General features: G+C 45.3%; 1 protein-coding gene across 5 annotated transcripts in view; it reads right to left on the reverse strand.

Annotated features, from left to right (window-relative positions):
• Positions 1-3,842: 3,842 nt before the first annotated feature.
• TRPM8 (transient receptor potential cation channel subfamily M member 8) overlaps positions 3,843-20,228 on the reverse strand; it is a 51,137-nt gene continuing 34,751 nt past the window's right edge. For 4 of the 5 annotated variants that reach the window (XM_061379368.1, XM_061379369.1, XM_061379371.1 and 1 more), the window contains 9 exons: positions 19,538-19,629; positions 18,378-18,516; positions 17,435-17,606; positions 17,018-17,195; positions 14,211-14,401; positions 10,914-11,013; positions 9,565-9,598; positions 7,305-7,391; positions 3,853-5,359 (listed from right to left, as the gene is read on the reverse strand). In XM_061379368.1, coding sequence (XP_061235352.1) covers positions 7,341-7,391; positions 9,565-9,598; positions 10,914-11,013; positions 14,211-14,401; positions 17,018-17,195; positions 17,435-17,606; positions 18,378-18,516; positions 19,538-19,629 — 957 coding nt within the window. In that variant the 3' untranslated portion in view covers positions 3,853-5,359; positions 7,305-7,340. Of the gene's footprint in view, positions 5,360-7,304; positions 7,392-9,564; positions 9,599-10,913; positions 11,014-14,210; positions 14,402-17,017; positions 17,196-17,434; positions 17,607-18,377; positions 18,517-19,537; positions 19,630-20,228 lie in introns of all 5 variants that reach the window. The other variant, XM_061379375.1, reaches the window with a different exon arrangement.

The following is a 20,228-nucleotide window of genomic DNA, read 5'->3' on the forward strand; positions in this document are numbered from 1 at the left end:
AAATTCCAGAACCCAAGAGACACTTCTGCTATTGGCACATTCCAAATGGAAAGTTATTGCCTCATCTATGCTAAGGAAACAACAGGCACATTTACACAGACTGAGGACAAAATCCTCTTGAAAGAGAAAAGCATCCCACCAATGAAGCCAGCTGAAGGAGTTTGAGAAGACTTTCAGAGAGGGATGGCAGAGCAGAGAGAAAAAGCATCTGGGGACATACTGAGAGGGGGCAAGATGGAGACAGACTCTTCACAACTTAAGAACTCAACTTTGTCTCTACTACCAGCAAGTAGTAGATGCCAAGCACCTTGGGGCAGAGGGAGGGGGTTGCGTCCAGTTCAATCTACACAGCAAACAGATATGTGCTATTTAAGAAAAGAGGAAATTGAAGAGCTCCTGTTAAAGGCTTATTTTCAGCCCACTCTCACTCCCTGCAATCAGGAGTCAGCTCTGTTCCCAGACTACTGGGAGAACAATCATTTCTCTTTGTGAGTGAAACATTGATAATTACAAGATGAGTTTTCATTTCAAATGTAAATTACACAGCATCATGTCATGCTGAAAACCATCTAAACAGCATCTAAATAGCATTGAGGATCTCTTCCTGATCCCTTGTTTCCTGCACATTCAGATGACATACAAAAGGTTAATGGTCCCTTCGGATAAAAGAAAATCCAACTAAACTGAAAGCAACATGTTCCTTATTTTCCCCTAGCTCTTGCAGCGTGTCTTTGACAAAACCAAAAGGCTACCTAAACATTCTTCTCTATGGGTAACCTCATCACACACGGAGAACACATCAGCTGACAGAGGTAGGAGAAAGACCTCTAGATTTTGCTCAGCCTAACAGAGGCTTTGAGACTTGATCAGTAGTTCATAAACACCGAGAGAGACCCTTCAGCTCTTGTCTGCGTGTTCCTTGAGAAGCTAGCAGACAACCATAGAGCCAGTACAGACAGATGCTGCCCATGGGCTGCTCAATGTTCTCCAGCCCCTGACCACCTGAGAAGGAGGAAAAGTCTTTTTTATTCCAGTTTCTCTATTTGCTTTCATAAGATCATAGAATCACACAATGGTTTAGGTTGGCAGGGACCTTCAAAGCTCATGTAGTGCAACACCCCTCCAATGAGCAGGTACATCTTCAACTAAATCAGGTTGCCCAAGATGTTACCCTCTGCCACACTGGCTGTGTTTCTCAGTGCCAGATAAAGTCTTCCACTGTGAAGCACTTCAAGATTAGGTGATCAAAGGAGATTAAAGTGAAGTGACTACAGTGACACCTCAGCTCCTGCATCTACACTATTAAGGATGAAACCAGGTGTATTTCCTAAGCCTGAAGTTTATACCATGGAAGTCTCATTGTCTGCAAGGTTAGCCATAGAACACTGAGTTGTTCTGTGTCAAGAGCCATTGGAACTTATATCTTAACAGTAATTTTCCTATGATTAAAGGAAACATCTTTGTAAGCACACCAAGGCAGAGCCTAAACCCTTTCACTCTGCACTTCTGAAGTGCACCATACATGCAGCTCTAATGGAGGCAACCTAAACCTACACAAGTTCTACTGATGTTGCAGGAAGTGGACTTTGGGAGTGAAGCAACGCAAAGCACACATTACAGCAGACAAAACCCAATAACACACCCTGGGTGACTGCTCTGAAACATCACAGCCTGCAGCAGAACCTCAGAGCTCTCACTTCACTGCTTTGAGCCTTTGAAACTCTAAATATTTAGATTTGCTGTGCCTGCCAGGTCAGCAGTTACAGCTCTCAGGGGTCACTGGCACATCACTGGGGCTAATGCAAGGCAAACGTTACCTCCAGACCCAAAGACTGTTACCTGAAAAGCCAAGAGCTGTATCTCGGTTTAAATGTATTTATTTATTAAGCCTTGCTGACCATACTCGTCCAGGTTTTCTCCCTCCTCTCTTCTGAGACATCAGTGTCTGAGTGTCTTGTAGTTCTACTGGAAGTGTTCAAGTGGGACAGGGCTTGGAGCAACATGGTTAATGAAAAATGTCAGGGTGCTGTTGTGGCCCAGGTGCAGGATCCAGCACTTTGCCTTGTTGAACCTCATCCCATTGGCCACAACCCATTGAGGCAGTCTTTCCAGATCCCTAAAGTCTATTTGGTCGCTATTTTGCAACCAGAAAAGGGAAGAAAGATGAAGTTTGTGGTTAAATGGTTCATTACAAATGAAGCCCTTTCCTTCAGCATCTGGGTGCACTCCAGCCAAAATGGGGCATGCTGGAGAAACCAAGCAGCACTTCACCTCCACACAGCCGCGTGGTTACAGCCTCATCCTGCAGTCTTGCTCCTGCTAGGAGGAGGAAACCATCCTCTGTTTATGAACCCGAGATTTTACTGAAAGCAGATTTATTGCAATCAAGGTTTAATTACGGCCCATGATTAATTCCTCAATTCCCTAAAGCCATACCAGGCATCAGCTTAGGCAAGCAGAACACTTTCAGCCTTCGCTTACTCAGATAGCCTTGCTTGAGCCAATACTTTTAACTGTCATTTCATTGTCTCCTTGACTAAGCCCACACTGCAGATAAAATACAGTGGTTTTCAGCTATTTACCATAAAGAGCAAATCTACATCTCTCAAGCAAAGTAAATACCTCTTCAAGAAAAAAAAAATGGCATTTTATATGATCTCATTAAGATTCCTTTTCACCAGAAAGATTTCCTGATAGCAGAAAACTCAGCTCATAAATTAACAGGGAGAATATTAGATTTACGTGTATCTTAGCTGACAGCTTTATAATGCTGGTATTGGAAACACATTAACATCCTACACATAAGAAAAATAGGAATGGCATAAAGCAAGAGCTACTACCCACTTATATGGTGCTGCAGGAAAAGAACTCGACACAAATCTGCCTTGAGACAGTATCATATCAATGTTTTAAATCAAATTAATAATGGAAAAGCAGGAGACAGCCAGGGGCAAAAATACGTAAGCCACCTCCTCTGTGAGGAAAGCCTTATTTACAACACCCAGGCACCACTTTCATGCTGAGATCCCCACGGCAGGCTCCAGCAGCACACACATCCCTCCTTATCAAGGGCAGGGTCATTCCTCCAGGAGCCTCAAGTATCAGCTCTGAGCCATGCTGCATCCTCCCATCCCTGTGGTTCTCCACCCCACACCAGGGCCCCCACCCCCAGGGACAGATGTAGGACATTTCCACAGGAAGACAACCTGCACCATAAGATGTTGAAGGCATCCATCAGGTTAAGGAAGAGTCGTCCTAAAATCAATGCCCAGGACAGCCCAGTGTTGAGCAGCACATGGATGCAAGGCTGCCAGGAGGTTCTACTGGGACCCAGGGTGACAGGACTGGCTGCCTAAAGGCCAGCTTGTGTACACATAGTATCCCCTCATACCCACAACAGTCCAGAGTCATCCTGAAACCAGCCAAGCCCTCACACGCCAAGAAGAGCAGACAGCATTCAGCTCCTTTCAGGATGGATGAAAAGGATGTCAGCTCCTCTCAGGACTGAAGCAGCTCTGCTCTGGAGCCAGGCTGAGAGAGCTGGGCTGGTTCAGCCTGGACAAGAGAAGGCTCCTGAAGGGGAGACCTCGGAGCAGCTCCAGTGCCTAAAAGTGGCTACAGGAAACCTGGAGAGGGGCTTTGGACAAGGGCCTGTAGGGACAGGACAAGGGGAATGGCTTTAACCTGCCAGAACAGGGGAGACTGAGATGAGCTCTTAGGCAGAAGCTCTTCCCTGTGAGGGTGCTGAGGCACTGGCACAGGGTGACCAAGGGCAGGGACATGTGTGGGATGCAGGCAGGTGGTGATGGTATGCAGCAGCGGTCAGGTCAGACACCAGGGTTTTGAGCTTTCAGAACACGGTTCCAAGTGACATTCACCATTTGAGAGAAGAATAAATCACCAGAGCTACTGGCAAGTACACTGCAGGCTTTATATATGAAAGGCATGAACTTAAAAGCACAATTTTCACATTCAAGGCATACAAATAACACAGGAAAAGTAATTTCTAGAAAGGAAACTTGTCATAATTTATGATGCAAAGCCCCAGAAAGAAATGAAAGCCTGAGCCCCTTTCAACAGGAAAACACAAATATTTCCACATGTAAACAAGTAACAGTGCTGTTGGTAGTGCAGCAGGGCTTCATACCCCAGCACTGAAGCAAACACCCAACCACACAAACCAGGCTTGTCTTCATCATCTTGGATCAATTTGTTGCCACAGGAGACCCAAACTGGAGCATGCTTTTGTGCACAGAGGCAGACCTGCACACAGGCTTTTTGGTCAAGTGTATGGATTATGATAGCCCTTGCCAGGCAAAAGGAAACTACTTCAGCTTTCAAGAATCTAGCACCTTGGGAGATGGTTCATTCATTGTTCATGGGGATGAAGACAGACACGATGCTTTGCAAGGTAAATAAGTGCTATTTGTAGCAGCTTCCCTTCAGTTAGTCATGCACCCAGCTCTACCACACCAAATGCCACACAATTCTGCTGCTATTTCAGACAGAAAGCAGGAAGAGCAACCATGACATAGTGAGCATCACGATAAAGTCTTTCCTCCATTTAAAAATGCAAACATCTGCAGACACATGTTAAGATGGATTGCAGTGATCCCAGTATACAATCATCACTAAAGAAACAAGCAAGGATTGCACATGAGGCCTTTGGAAACACTCTGTGGATTAACTCAGTCTCTCCCATGCAGGGTTGTAATAGCTGAGCTTCTGCATTGCTGCACAGTTCCAGGAAGAGCAGGAAGAAGTCCCCACTGGTCATGTAGAGTCAGAGCTGTGGGTGCAGGGTTGGACCAAAGGCTGCCTTTCCTCCAGGGGATGCTGCTGAAATACATTGTATTGTGGCATGCCAGCATTACAGACCTCAGCAGGTCTGACAGACAGGCCATGCAGTGAACAAGCTCGATCTGGCTACTACACAAAGGAAAGAGAAGGGAGATTGATTCATTAAGACAAGTAATTAGTGGCTAAAGGAAACCCATGAACAGGCCCCTTTGAGTGAAATTGAAAAGCAAAGTGATTTTGGCAGCAGCAACAGAACTCTTGGAATAAGGAGTGCTTTTTAACAGCAGCTGACAAGGACTAATTGCTGCCATTGAACATCAGGGGAAAGGAGGAAAAAGGAGAGCTTGGGCAGAATGGGAGCCCTGCCAGGAGATAAACAGTCATCTTCATGTTTTACCATCATCTTGCAACAAGCAAAAAGGGCTGTTTGATCAAAAAAATGAAACCAACAAAAGAAATCCCAGTAACTCCTGCTGAGACATGATGCTCTGGTGGGTCAGTTACCATTGGCTTGGTGGCTACTGCCAGCTCAGAGGAACTGTTCTTGATGAAACTGTACCTGTATGAGCAAAAGAAAAGAAGATAGAGTTGAGCTCCTAGCCCAGCTCAACATTCTTCTTTCATCCTCATTTATCAGCTGAGAAAACTGGATGTCTTGTGCAACACTTGGGATCAAGGGGCTCTTCTTCATAGCATCCATCCGGAATAGGGTGTCCTAGCAGAGTAGCAGGGATACTAACTGTCAGGAAGTGAAAGCAAAAAGAACACCTGCATGCAAAGGACCTGGAATGGCCAATCCAGCAGCTCATCCTGAAGATGGTCAATGCAATATAAGTACTCCCTTTCAGATGAGATAGCAGAATACACACATTTGCTTCCTGTGAGACAGTAACGTCTTTGTTCACACAATGACTGTGTGACTGGGGACTGGAGCTGTGCCAAGGCTCAGCTCCAGAGCCAGGGTAGCTCACATGTTTGATCACACCAGGATGCCATCCAGACAGTTCACCAGGCATAAACTCGAAAGGGGCTCCATCTTGTCAAGGCACTATTTAGCTATAATGAGAGGCTGTTTCCACAATCTCCATCATAAACACGTATCTTCTTTCCCAGGCTATTTAACTGTAATTCATTCACTCCTTTCTATAGATTATGTTGCTAAGGCTTCCAGTTCCTCTTGGCATTGTTCTGAAATCTCTGCAGCTACTCCATCACCTTCCTTAAAGCTTAGTGCTAACACTGGATGCTGTACCCAACAGAGGATTCATTGCACTATAAGCAGCAGGACTACTTCATACATCTCAAGGACAGCAAAATATTATCTATTTACTATTCCATTCTATGATTTCAGACCCTTCTCTGTACAACTGCTGCCTCATCAGATTTTCCCCCATTCTGTGCCTGTGTAGCCAGTAATTCCCCGGGAACTGTAAAATGTGCATTTGTTCTTGCTGAATTACAACCTATTTCTCAAGCCAAACTGCAGCTACCTTTGATCTGAGTTGGTGCTGTTTGGAGCAGGGTTGCACTAGATGACCTCCACACTTCCGGACTATTCTCTAGGTGACCTGGAGTTTACTGCATCCAAGAATAAGCCCAGTAACTGGGGTTCCTTGTAGCTTTTATTATGTGGCTGCAAGTCGTTCGTAAAAAATCTGAACTTCAGGTCAAGCGAATATAAAGTTATCCCTGAAAAATGGTGAGACAATGGGTTCAGGAATGTTTGGAAGAGGTATAAGCTGTTTTGCAGGAAAACCTCCTATGGGACAAGGAGCCAGGCTCTGATGTTCAGGCTGATCAAGTCATTCCAAATTATCCCTGTGAACAGCTACACTTCTTAACCTGTTGTCTTTAAAGAAGTCAGCATTCTCCACATTCATCAATACCCTGTCTGGCTTTCGTGTCCCACTGGAACCTGTGGTTCCAACCCAGTTCTTCCGCAGAACTTGATGACAAAGGACACAAGGCTCATGACTGGACACTGAACTGCAGCTCTGGAGACTTTGGGTCAACTTTTCCCTCTGTGGTTTATTGTATAGGACACAGGCAGGCTTTAGTCATCCATCATAATGCCCCAGTGTTAGAGTGGGAAAATAAACCTCTTCCTACCTACAATTCTGTCCTCTCCATTTGGCTTTTATGCTCTTCAGACTTAAAATGAACCAAGTGTAAAGGATCCAGCCCAGTAACTCCAAATTTTCCAGAGGGCCGCTAACACAGCGACAACTCAACCCTGGGTTATTCACACTTATTCAAAGGCAAGGGAGCAAAATAAGGCGTTTCAAGCTGTGCCAAAACCTGCTAGAAATACCCGCTGGGAAATAGTGGTTTTCATAAGAAACAAACAAAGAATAGAATTTAGCTCTTATTTCTTTTCTAATATTAGACACATCAATACAAGCATTAAAAATTAATACGAAATCTTCTTCCAGAGACATCCTGATTTAACGTCACGGATACTGATGATTTATTCAAGTCAGAGAACGGATTTAAAGAAGGCTTACCCTGCTCAGGTGGGTGCTCTTGGGTTTCAGCTGTCTTCATTTGATTTTGCTGGCAATCTCTTTGAGAAGGCCTTTCAAATCAGAGAGCTTAGAAAAGAAAAAGAAAGAAGCAGCTTGGTTTATTTAAAGTCAGTCTTACTCATTCCAACAGATGATGGCAGCTTAAGATGAAGGGAAAGGAAAAGAACAAGTAAGCAATAGTAAGTTCCTTGAAATACCCTAGGAAATACCTTATAACATCAGCAAGAGCAGACATTAAACCCCTTATCTGAACTCCTGCCTCTCTGACTACCCTGTGTGAATGCCAGCCACTACTCTGAACACCGACTGTCTGCTTCTTGTGTTCAGTAGACACAGCGTGGTGTCAATGTTGTTCTCACAGGAAAGCAATGCTAATAAATCACATGCTATGGGTAACTGCCTCTCCAAACGAAATGCAACAGTGCTTTAAAGGACATTCCCAATTGCCACTTTCATCACTGCAATTAATGCAGCGAGCATTACTGCATGTGTCCCCCAGTTAACAAGCAGGCACCAGGCTCCCAATTGTACTCCAACTCCTTGTGCTCCTTTTTTAAAGCAGAAACTGCAGATCAGTGGAATTCCATGGACTATTCACATGGAGCTGACTCAAACCTTTTCCCTTTGTCCTAAATGAACTCTGTTATTCCTTGGGTCATCAGGTTTAAAGACAAGTTTACCCCACGACCAAGGCTCATGCTTAGGACTCAGATGCATCCTCAGAGTTGCTTTGAGGACATCCCTTCAAGTGAGAGGCAGTGAGATATGCCTGGAGTGCCTGGCTCTCAAGGGCACTGCTCCTAAGCACTAGCCTCAGTGCCTTTCTCTCCCTAAAGCTGAAGGCATGGATAGACAAAACAACTTGCTGCAAGGTATTCCCTCAGAATAAAAAGCACCATTTAGGGATTACTTTTCAGCAGAGAATTAAGGTTGTTGTATTACACTTTCAAGAGGAGCATCACTAGACACATCCTCAGTGACTCACCATTTCCACTTCAGTCTTGAAAGCAAGCCATTATCTTGCAATCTAAATGATTTGACAGCAGTCAAAAGCAGTATTCTGAAGTCTATAGGGGCCTTTTCACCCTTGGACTTCTAACAAGTTTGTTCTTCACACCAAAGCAACTCCCCACTTTAGGGAAAAAATACGTATCTCAGTCAAGTCTCAAAGAATACCCACTGCAAAGGTCTTTTCAGTATCAGTCATGAAAAGTATACTTGTATGACACTTCTGATAACAATGTGCTCTCCAGTAGACTGGTAGCTTTATACTGCTTCAGCACAAGGTATTTCTCTGAATCAGATGAGAACTGTTCATTTTAATTGTAATTAAAGGTCTTCCTACCCTGCAATATGTATGGAGCATCCTCTGTTTACCTAGAAGACGTGGCCTGTGCTATCTGAAGCACCACCAAACTTGCCACAATACAGCTGAACTGCCACTTTGTTTTATAAGCAGACTTTAAGCAACATCAACAACAACAAAGCTGGGTTCATCACCTCATGTTTTCAGCACTGGAAGCTGAACTTGACAGAACATGTGTGAGAAGGGTATACTCTTAAGTGTGTAATACCCTTTCTTCCATCAGTGCTTCACGGGCCTGTCACACAGCAGAATACTGAAGTTTTAACAGAGAGAAGTTATTTTTAATTCTATTCTATTCAATAAGGAATACTGAGAAACACTTTAGTACTAAGCAACTATCTTTCTACTTCATTTTCCAGCACAGCTTGCAGCTCCATTGAATCACAAACTGGTTTGGGTTGGAAAGGACCTTAAGATCATCCAGTTCCAACCCCTGCCATGGGCAGGGACACCTTCCACTAGAGCAGGTTGCTCCAAGCCCCTGTGTCCAACCTGGCCTTGAACACTGCCAGGGATGGGGCAGCCACAGCTTCTCTGGGCACCCTGTGCCAGTGCCTCAGCACCCTCACAGGGAAGAGATTCTGCCTTATCTCCAACCTAAACTTCCCCTGTTTCAGTCTGAACCCATCACCCTTTTTCCTATCTCTACAGTCCCTGATGATATTGGACGGCTGCTATGAGGTCTCCACACAGCTTCTCTTCACATATGGGATCAAAGGTGCACGTTCAAAAAAGCCCAGCCCAAACGGTGTCCTGACAATAGTAACAAAGATTGCACATAACTCTCAGTGCTTATTCTCCTTGTGGATAATACATGGATACTACTTTACTAGATAGAAGTGCATCCCCCAGAACAGTCTGAAACACAAGTACCTTTGCATCCAGTTGTCTAAATCGATGCACCATCCTGAAAACAAAAAGAAAAGAAAAGAAAGGGCTGAGTCCTGGTAATGGTGATGCCGTGACTAACCCCCCTCCAACCTTTGCAAAACCATGCAGAAGTCTGTCTGGAGCTAAGAGATCTAGTCCTCATCTCTGGCCAAAGAGTGGAGCCAAAGCCACTGGAATCAGTTATCAGAAGGCTGCCCTCTTCACATGTAGTCAAGAGTTCAGTAACAAACCAGACTGCTTGGGAACACCAGTGTTTCACCCTCCCAAGAAGGCAGGGCTGCACGAGGTTTGGCATCAGTTTCATTACAAGTATATGAGCTAATATATGAATTACCATTAATGCTGTGCTATTCCATTTTCTTTGTCAAGACACTTCTGCTTCCAGAATCAAAGCTATTTTTGTGTATTTCTTTGACTTCTGAGTGCCTCTGGGTAGTCTTAACCTAAACACTTCCCTGTGAACAGCAGTGTCCACAGCAAGGGCAGAGGAGCATGAAAAGAGTCTGGTCTTTCCTGCCCATTCTTATCAGCTCTTCCGTTACATTCAATTAGAGAGTCAGGCTGCTATAAGCTAGCTACAAAATGAAGCCATCAGACACAGACGTTACTGTTCTGTTTCCTAGATTTCTTTATCCTCATCCTATTACTTTGAAAACACCAAGACAGGTCTCAAAAATAAAGTGTCATGAGATAGCAGCCAAAAATGAGTACTCCAAGTCACCATCATACCAGATAGCATCTTCCCCTCCTGAGGTCTTTCCTCTCATGCTATCAGGTACAGATCCCCTAATACATAGACTGGTGATGTGGGAATGCTTGATATTCCACATCTAACACTAAACATTCTCTAACTGCATAATCCTAGAATCATTTAGGTTGGAAAATACTTTTGAGTCCAACCATAAACCTAACACTGTCAAGGCCACCACTAATACATGTCCCTAAGTGCCACATGTACATGTGTTTTAAATAACTCCAGGGATGGTGACCCAATCACTGCCCTGTGCAGCCTGTTCCAATGCCTGATCACCCTGCTGGTGAAGGCATTTCTGCTAATACCCAATATGAACCTCTAATGGTACAAAATCAGTCAGCTGATAGCACTACTTTCCACAATAAGACCTCAAAACACTATAGGAACATTTTCTCTTTTGGTGAAAAAACAGGACAAAAAACCCCATCAACTTCCTTGGAAGAATAAAGGGCACATTTATTCTGAGTTTATTTATTACTCATTAGTTTGCAAACATTTAGAGCTGCTGAAAACTTGCTTGCACTAAAAATATTCAACAGAAAGTTAAGAGAGTGAAGACAAAGAAGGGCAGACGTACTCTTCTGACGAATCATTTGCTTTGGTATTGATTTTGACAAGGTAATTTTCCTTCATGACAGCTTCCCATGCCAGAATCTCATTGTCCTCATTTTTTGAGCCTGGGAAATGGATGTGAAGAAAAAACAACACCTCAGTTTCAGTTAATTTGACTTGCCAATGCTAAGATGCAAAAAGGCTGGGTTAGTGCTTGTATTCCAAAGCTAATGAGTCCCTTCTCTGCATCCAAAGCATTTGCAGCCCCACTTCCCACCTGTGACATAGCTCTGGTAACAAGAACATTAACACATTTCACTGTATGCTCCTGGCAACCAGAGTTGGTTAAAATAAAAGAAAATATGAACAAAACCCCCTAAGAGGCTCTTTTTTGGGTCTTGGTCAACACCATTGAAATGGCAGCCAGTTCAACAGGTATAGGACATTCCAGAAAGTTCCTGTCTGGGTTTGAGCTTTCCTGTTGTTTCTAAATTGCCCCATATTAGATCATTAAGAGTAATGTGTTAAGACCTGTGTTGTATAACTTATCTCTGAATCAAGGTGCTGTCTTCTCTACAAAGCATCTCCTACTGATGTAAATTAAGGAATGACACAGAGCAAACCATTCCGAGGCAACAAAGCCCTCCAGGATAATACTTCTGTATTTGATCCCGTGCCAACAGGGCAGCACAAATCAGGTGGTATTAATAACAGAAAGATAAGAAGCCCACAGGTAGCAACTGACTGAAGTTCCATTTCCTTCACCCAGTGCTACTCTGGTTTGAACCCATCACCCCTTGTCCTGTCACTACAGGCGTTAATGAAGAGTCCCTCCCCAGCATCCTTGTAGCCCACTTCAGACACTGGAAGCTGCTCTGAGGTCTCCACGCAGCTTCTCTTCTCCAGGCTGAACAGCCCCAATGTTCTCAGCCTGGAGACATACAGGAGGTGCTCCAGCCCCCGCTCATCCTCGTGGCCTCCTCTGGACTTGCTCCAACAGCTCCATGTCCTCCTTACATTGAGGACACCAGAACTGCAAGCAGTGCTGCAAGTGGGTCTCACCAGAGCGGAGCAGAAGGGCAGGATCACTCCTTCAACCTGCTGGTCATGCTCCTTTTGGTGTAGCCCAAGATGTATCTTCTATTTCTTTTAGAACTGCAACATCAACTGTGCATCACTCAAGCAGAAATACCTACTGTTAAACCACCTCCACAGCCAGGAAACCAAACAGTGATTTGTACATCCAAAACAATTTAGTCAGTGTTAAGGAATTTATACCCCAAGGCAGGCATCTTTCTCCTAAACTAGTGACAAAACCAGCCTGTGCTGCAGGGCAACAGTCAGGTTGCTGATGGATGGGAATAAGTCTGTCAATTAACTCATCCTCTCTCATCTGCTTCTAAATGGCTCTTAAAAAAGGGAGAAAAAGAGAAAACACTCCATGTGTTGGGGGGGGAAGCTTGTTAAAACAATTCATCTCTTTGCTCTCTGAGAGAATAAATAATGGGAAAATAGCTGCAGGACTGATAGAGCCACTCCTGCATTTTTGAAGCAGTTTGCTTATTTGGCCATGCCCAGAGGGTCAGAAGAATCTCAGTTCTCTTTCAGTGACCCACTAACTAACAGAGGCGGGGGAGCCTCTGAAAATGACTGTCCTCCAGCAGGCTGCCCTAGCAGGTACTGTAATGGGAGGACAGAAAGAAATGCAACTCCAGAAGGCAGATTGGCAAGCAGAGACTAAGAGCACCTCCTGTACTAGTTACCTAAACATACAGAGCCTGCAAGATCAGGGGTCTCTGCCACCAGATAACAGTGCATGAGGGATACCCTATCAGATGTTAATGACAAAAGGGATCATAGAATCCCAGACTGGTTTGGTTTGGAAGGGACCTTCAAGCTCATCCAGTCCCAACCCCTGCCACAGACAGGGACACCTTCCACTAGAGCAGGGTGCTCCAAGCCCCTGTGTCCAACCTGGCCTTGAACACTGCCAGGGATGGGGCAGCCACAGCTTCTCTGGGCACCCTGTGCCAGCGCCTCAGCACCCTCACAGGGAAGAGCTTCTGCCTAAGAGCTCATCTCAGTCTCCCCTGTTCTGGCAGGTTAAAGCCATTCCCCCTTGTATTGTCCAAAGCCCCTCTCCAGGTTTCCTGTATCCCCTTGTCCTGGGTCCAGCAGTAGCAGTCAATTTTTATTCCTTCTCAGTAGCTGGTGCAGTGCTGTGTTTTGACTTTCAGCCTGGGAACAGCGCTGATAACACCAATGTTTTTAGTTGTTGCTCAGTAATGTTTACTCTGACCAAGGACTTTGTGAGCCTCATGCTCTGCCAGGGAGGAGGGGAGGCTGGGAGGAAGCAGAGACAGGACACCTGACCCAAACTAGCCAAAGGGGTATTCCATACCACAGCACATCATGCATGGGATGTAACTAAGAGTTACCCAGGAGGGCACGGGGCTCTCTTTTGGGTTGGACTCGTTTCGGTGGGTGGTATTGTATTCTCTTCCCTTGTTATTTCCTCTATCATTACTATTATTGGTGGTAGCAGTAGTGGTTTGTGTTATACCTTAGTTACTAAACTGCTCTTATCTCAACCCATGGGAGTTGCATTCTTTCAATTCTCCTCCCCATCCCTCTGGGAGCGGGGGGCAGGGGGGGGAAGAAAGAAAGAGGAAGGAAGGGGGGGAGTGAGTGAATGAGCTGTGTGGCTGGGTTTAAACCACAACACTCCTGTAGGCACTGGAGCTGCTCTGAGGTATCCCCTTAAGGAGCCTTCTCTTCTCCAGACTGAACCAGCCCAGCTCTCTCAGCCTGGCTCCAGAGCAGAGCTGCTCCAGCCCTTGGAGCACCTGCTTGGCCCTCCTCTGGCTGGTTTACATTTTCCATGCAGACCATGAAGATGACTTTCACCTGCTGCTGGCTCTGGGTGAACTTATTCAGTGCTTTAATCCAAAAAAAACCCTCCCAAACTCTCAAAGCACACGCAACCCTAAACTGATAGGACTAATTTGATTTACATATGTGAAGTAATTCTGCCTTGAAACAGCTTGGACAGGACAGCACTGGCTAAGTCTGCACAGTACACAAGTATGATTTGAATCTTACTGAAGAGATTTCTAGCAACATGGTGGATTTGCATTTGATAGAGAACACAATGAGCTGCTCCTAATTTCCAGTACAACCACCTCCTCCAAGGTCCACATTGCCCTTGGGTACTTCCTATCAACACACTAACCACCTGGATTACGCACAGAATGCCATGGAACAGTTGCAATGCCTTGGCCACAGAGCTGACTTTTAGGCAGTAAGGAATAATCCAACTCACAGCAAATAGATGGCTCTTTACTTTCTTTCTTACAGCAGATTTTGATACACTTCCTCGTCACCATGAATATGTAGGCAAAGATGACGAAAGGAAAGGGGATAGTCAAGCGACTGCAGTATTCTTGGACCAAGAAGTAACGCTGGAACTTCCATACCTGGTCGTTGTTCTCTTGTACTGATCCAACAGTGTAACTAGGAGGTGAAGAAAGAGAAAACACATACAGCATTATGACCTCCATCAGAGCCAAGTAACACAGTGTTTCCTTTCATTATAGCAGCACTTGGTTTCCTAAAGTTATCCCAAGGCTGGAAGAGGGAGAAAATACTGCACCTGCTTTCAGTACCTTCGCTCTAGGCAATTTCCTTCCAGCCTAGACACATGAGAACAGGATGCTGTTTTGCAAGGTACTGTGCCTCATTAACTCATCAGCTAACTTCTTCCTAAGCAAAACGAAAAGGCCCTAAAAACCATTTACAAGAGAATTAAAAGTCCCTGAGATTTTTTTAGAGGCATTAAGAATGCTTCAGGCATAAAGCAAACCTACTGGAGGAACCCAGCAGAGCAACAATCACAGCTCAGACTGCCTGACCGTTCACCATTAAATGGTAGATGGATGCTTCCAAAATGTCTGTGCTGAGATCCTAATAAGACCCTTACACAAGAGAAGCTGAAACCTTCATCTGTGGAAGCTGTATTTTGGTTTAGAAGATAAATATGATCCTGAATTCCAAAAATTAGGCACTGGTTGGACTGGTGTCTAACAGACATCAGCATGATTAAAGACTGACAAATACTATGTACACATTAGTCATAGAAGGAGCTGTCACAGATCTCACATGTCTAAGTGCAGCAAGAGAAAATGAGCTGGGATTGCTGTCTGCCCACTGGGCTTCCTGACTTCAGTACAGTCCAGTGCTCCTGCTTGATTTAGTTGCTTGGTTTGTCATTAAAATGAACTATGGAAAGCTTCCAGAGTGTCATTAGCAAATTCATGCTGGGTCTTTCCACAAAACAGGCTGAACTGGCAAAACCAAGGGGTTTACTGGCATAAGTATCAGCTACAGCATTTACTGTGCTATTAAAGTAAGTGTTCTAACAAATATCAACGACTTCTAGGGTAGATCTGGCTGACTGCTTTACTTTGTTAATGTGAATTGCTGTCACCCTTCCTATGGAGTATAAGCACTGTCTCCTGTCCCCAGGTCCTGTGCAGGTTAGCAAAACACATGTACAATAAACAGATATACTGCACCAGTCCCAGCTGCCTTGCCAAAACTCTGAGTGTCCCTGGAGTCCAGCTCAGCATGGGAAGAAAGGTTCAGAGCAGAGGGGAGAGCAGACCCCAAAGCTGAGGCATTCTCCACTCACCACACTAACACATCTCAACTCAGGCCAGGAAAAACTGGCACTGCCATTCAGCAGGGAGAGCCTCTCGAGGTGGATCAAGAGTTCTCAGCAGTTCTGTAAATGCTCCTGCTAAGCCTGTCACTGCCAAGGCCCCATCAAAACACACAAGTAGACGTAGTGGACCTCAGGAATAATGCCCAGGGGCTGTATTTGTGTTATGCTGCAAGGGAGTGTGAAGCAAAAGAGAAGCAGAGATGGGCTGTAGAACAGAGGCCCAGCACCAATCCAACTCTATTCACAAGTAAGAAGTGAGGCAGGAGAGCAACACACTCCCAAAGTCTGGTCCCAAGGACTTGTCACTGTTACTCTGTGTCAGAGCTTGCAGTGCAAATAGCAGAGATTCCTGGCAGAAGCTGAAGAGAATTTTCCCTGCTCTTTCTGGTCCCAGTGCAGTCAATATATATTAGATAACGTGCACACCAGCCACCATCTTTATTTGCAAACCACTGCTGAGTACAGTCAGCAGTTTCCAGCACCATGTTTCAGATGCCTGATTACATGGTGTAACATCTCCCAAGATGCCAGAATAGGCCTCCTGACTGGTAGACCCACAGACAAATTACCGTATCAAACTGGTTCACACAGGGGGTTGGTTTGACGCTTACAGAAGCAGTAGGAGAGGCAGCCATCCCTTCCCAGGATGTAACAAATTTGATCAGGCTGCTGTGATAAACGCTGCATCACTTTGTCTTTGCTCACCTCCCCACACCACACCCTTAAGAGCTCTGTTTCAAGCTGGGAACCCTGTCCAGACAAGTCCCAGCAATTCCTCTGCAAAAAACCCAGGCACAGTGGAAGCACTGGCTTCCTGGTGTTTTCCAGGACTTCATTCCCTTTCTCAGAGGGACACTGATAGAGAATCATTGAAACAACCAGGTTGGAAAAGCCCTTTAAGCTCATCCAGTCCAACCATTCCCCAGCACTGCCAAGGCCACCACTGACCCATGGCACTGAGGCCTCGTCTCCACGGTGTGTGAACACTTGCAGGGACGGTGACTCCAGCCCTGCCCTGTGCAGCCTGTTCCAATGCCTGAGCACCCTCTGGGGAAGGAATTGCTCCTCGGCTCCATCTAAACCTGCCCTGGTGCAGCTTGTGGCCATTTCCTCTTGTCCCATCCCTTGTTCCTTGGGAGCAGAGCCCAGCCCCTCCTGGCTCCATCCTCCTGTCAGGCAGTTGTAGGGAGCGATCAGGTCCCCCCTGAGCCTTCTCTTCTCCAGACTGAACTCCCCAGGTCCCTCAGCCGTTCCCCATCACACTTGTGCTCCAGGCCCTGCACCAGCTCCATTGCCCTTCTCTGGCCCCACTCCAGCACCTCAATGTCTCACTTGTAGTGAAGGGCCCAGAACTAAACACAGGATTCAAGAGAACACAAGCAAGTGATAGCTGCTTTATTACGTACCCAAACATGGCCACAAGCAGGTTCACAAGGAGGATGTTAGTTGAAAGCATGTAAATGCAGACCAGGGGAATGGTAATCCACTCCGGGAAGCGGGGTTGGTTGTTGGCATCCAACTCCACACACAAGGGCTTGGACTCATTCCCAGAAAATGTGCAGCGGTCAAAGCTGTAGGTGGTACCTCAGAGGGCAAGAGAGGAGAGCAAACAGTGAGCCTGCCCTCTCCTCCTTCTTCTGCTGGGTCTAGCCCCAGGGACTGCCATTGACCACAGCACAAGTCGCTTCTTCCTTCCCCTCCTCCCCATCAGACATCAAGTCTTGCCTCAGTGCTTGGAGGAAAGGAATCAGCACAGGAGTTGACAGCCAGGGAAGCCTTCCCCCTCCCACCCCCCAGGAGAGATTCCCACCCAAGATAGCTACCATCAACATCATCAGGGTACTGGCCAAACATAGCCAGGTACGGCTCATAGATGACGGATCGAAATATCCACTCCCAGCGGTGCTCATTTTTCCTCAGGATCCCTTGTCTGGCCACCCCAAAGGCCACCATCCACACAGCAAAAAGGAAGAGGAAGAAGAAGACGTCTATCATCTGAAAAAGGACAACAAGCAGTTGCATCAGTGCCCCAGTGCATGCCTGTTCCAAGCTACACATGGCTTGCTGTCTCTCCAACTGGATATCAGGGTGGAAAAGAAACAAATACTAGAAAGCCCACAGGAGTTACCACCATCTGAATGCAAGTTTTCAGATCACTGCTCCATGAATTCACAGTCACCAACACACACATGCAAATAATTGACCATTCCCACTTAGGGAACTTCTAAACTGGTTATGCAACCACAACACTACCAGGGATGTGTTCAATAGGAAGGGAGAAGCCCACTCTCTTCCTTGTCTGCTGGCAAACACCCCCTCCAGCTACAAGGACAGAATTAGCCACTCCATTAGGCTCCTCACCACCTGCCTTTCCAGTTACTTGTGTGATGGATGCAGTGGAAGACAGAAATCCTCCTCCTACAGTATTTACCATCCATCATGTCTTGTTTGGGGAATGCTCATGTGAGTAACAGGAGTGATGGAACATCACTGAAACATGTGAGAAGTGGAAGACAAAAGCTATGAGGAAACATTTCCTCTTCTGATCTTCAGCCTGATCTTTATTCTCCCCCTGTGCAGAGGGACAGAAAAAGGCCCTGCACTTAATTAGGGCTTTTTAAATCTTAATTCATTCTGTTTAGCAGATTTAAGAAGAGAGAACTTCCTGCTCTCATCAGAACAGTGGTGATTTTCACTTTTGAGGAGCAAAAGAAAAGGTGTCACATCATTTATTCAGACTCTCTTGAAGAGCTGCCACAATCTTACCATCCTCTGCAGCATAATGATTTTGGGTCCTAGATTCCTGCTAACTGTGAAAATATGGATCAGCCTCAGAGTAAAAACTATGTAGTCCAAACAGAAAATGACTCTCCCAGAATACCAAGAGCTTTCATCGGAGTGAAGCCTGATGGAGACAGCAAAAGAGAATGCAGAGAAGCATTGTGTAAAGCATGCAGAAGTCAGACATAAATACACTGAAATGAGGAGTGGAAAATGAGTAACTGGAAAACACAGCACAGCTACCAAGGGTCCCATGCTCTGCCACCCACTCCCACCTGATGGCACTGGTTAATGCACAACATGTTTACACCCTTCTTATCTTAACTACATTGCTGCTGCATCTCCTCTACCCCTCTAAAACTAGGATCAGCAAAGAAATCTTGTACCTTTGCTCTCACAGCCCTCCAAACACTATCAGTGCAATGAAACCTCTGTTGCACAGAGGCAGCAAGAACTAAATTACACAATTTAGTAATTTACACTGACTGCACAATTGCACTGTAAACCCTGTTTCCATCGTTCCCTTGTCATGGTTGTTAACTCACCCATTCATGTAAAACAGCTTACATGAGCTATTGATGTGCTGTTAGACTGCTGTGGGTACAATTACAGTCTCCTTACATACAACACACTAAAGCTCAAAGAGTCCAGATTGCCACACTCAATAATCGGGAAGAAGAGTCAGGGAAAATCCCAAAGAACTTCTGACTCTCTCAGCTATTAAGCATCTTATCCTGCAACTCTGATACAGTCTATATAGCCAGGCTTGAAGGCGGTGTCATGAAACCTAAGTTTATTTCAGTCATACTCTTCTAAACATGCTCATCCAAACCTAAGCATTAAGAAGGGCTGTTCTGCTGGCCCAGAAAGATCTGAGCTTAGAAAAGCCATCTTTGAGTCCAGGGAAAGACCTGACTTCCATTAAACATAGAATAAAAAATAGCACATGCAGATATTCCCTAATGACTTTATTCTCTCTATTTGCTTTTACAGCTTTAGAGTCAAGACTTGGCAGTATTTAGGGTCTCCAAAAAGAAGAGGGAGCTTCATGAACACATCACTTCCCAAAATCTCATTACAGATTGTAATCAAAACCCGGAAAGGAAGCAAAGCATAACATAGCCACAAGAAAAGACACTACTCACCTGAACACAATCCCTGCTATGAAGTAGAAGATTGCCAGTGTATCCATAACATTCCACAGATCTGAGAAATACTTACTGCCATTCATGTACCACTGGGAAGGAAAAAGAGCAGAAAGTAGTGACTATAGAGCACTGGCCAGAGGGGAGGGAGCTCATCCATCTTTCCCTATCTCTCCCCACTGGACATCCTCATGGGTAAATACTCCACCCACTGCAATAGGAAGGATCGTCTCCTTGCCCATCTGATTTTCTGTCACACACAACAGGTACAGGAGAGATCAGATTGTTTTTAACTTTCTCTAAAAGAGGGAGTTTAATCTATCCAGGAATGCCAGAAATCATGGTCACTGAAAACATATTGTCACGGTTAACTTCTAGTAAGGCTACTGGTCAAGATTTTGCGTGTTTAGAACTCCTTAACCTGGATGTCCTAAGCTACTGCTCTTGCACTGGGAGCAGTTAAGGCCATGGGTGATACATTACACCACAGTGCAGGTCACTGTGCTCAGCAGACACAGCACAACTACATGGGTGCTTCTGCATGTGGAGAGGAAGAACCAGTCCTGACAAGAGCTGAGATTGATGTACTTGGTGCTCACATGTGTACACCATTTGAGCTCACGGTGGATCATGTCATGTTCCAGCAAACTGCTGCTAGGTATTACATTTATTATTTCCATTACCTGACTTC

This window comes from Neopsephotus bourkii, unplaced genomic scaffold (genome assembly GCF_033783945.1).
Source record: "Neopsephotus bourkii isolate Nb327-2 ecotype Australia unplaced genomic scaffold, CSIRO-AGI_Nbou_v1 NB_1768, whole genome shotgun sequence".
In the NCBI taxonomy this organism is placed as follows: domain Eukaryota; kingdom Metazoa; phylum Chordata; class Aves; order Psittaciformes; family Psittacidae; genus Neopsephotus; species Neopsephotus bourkii.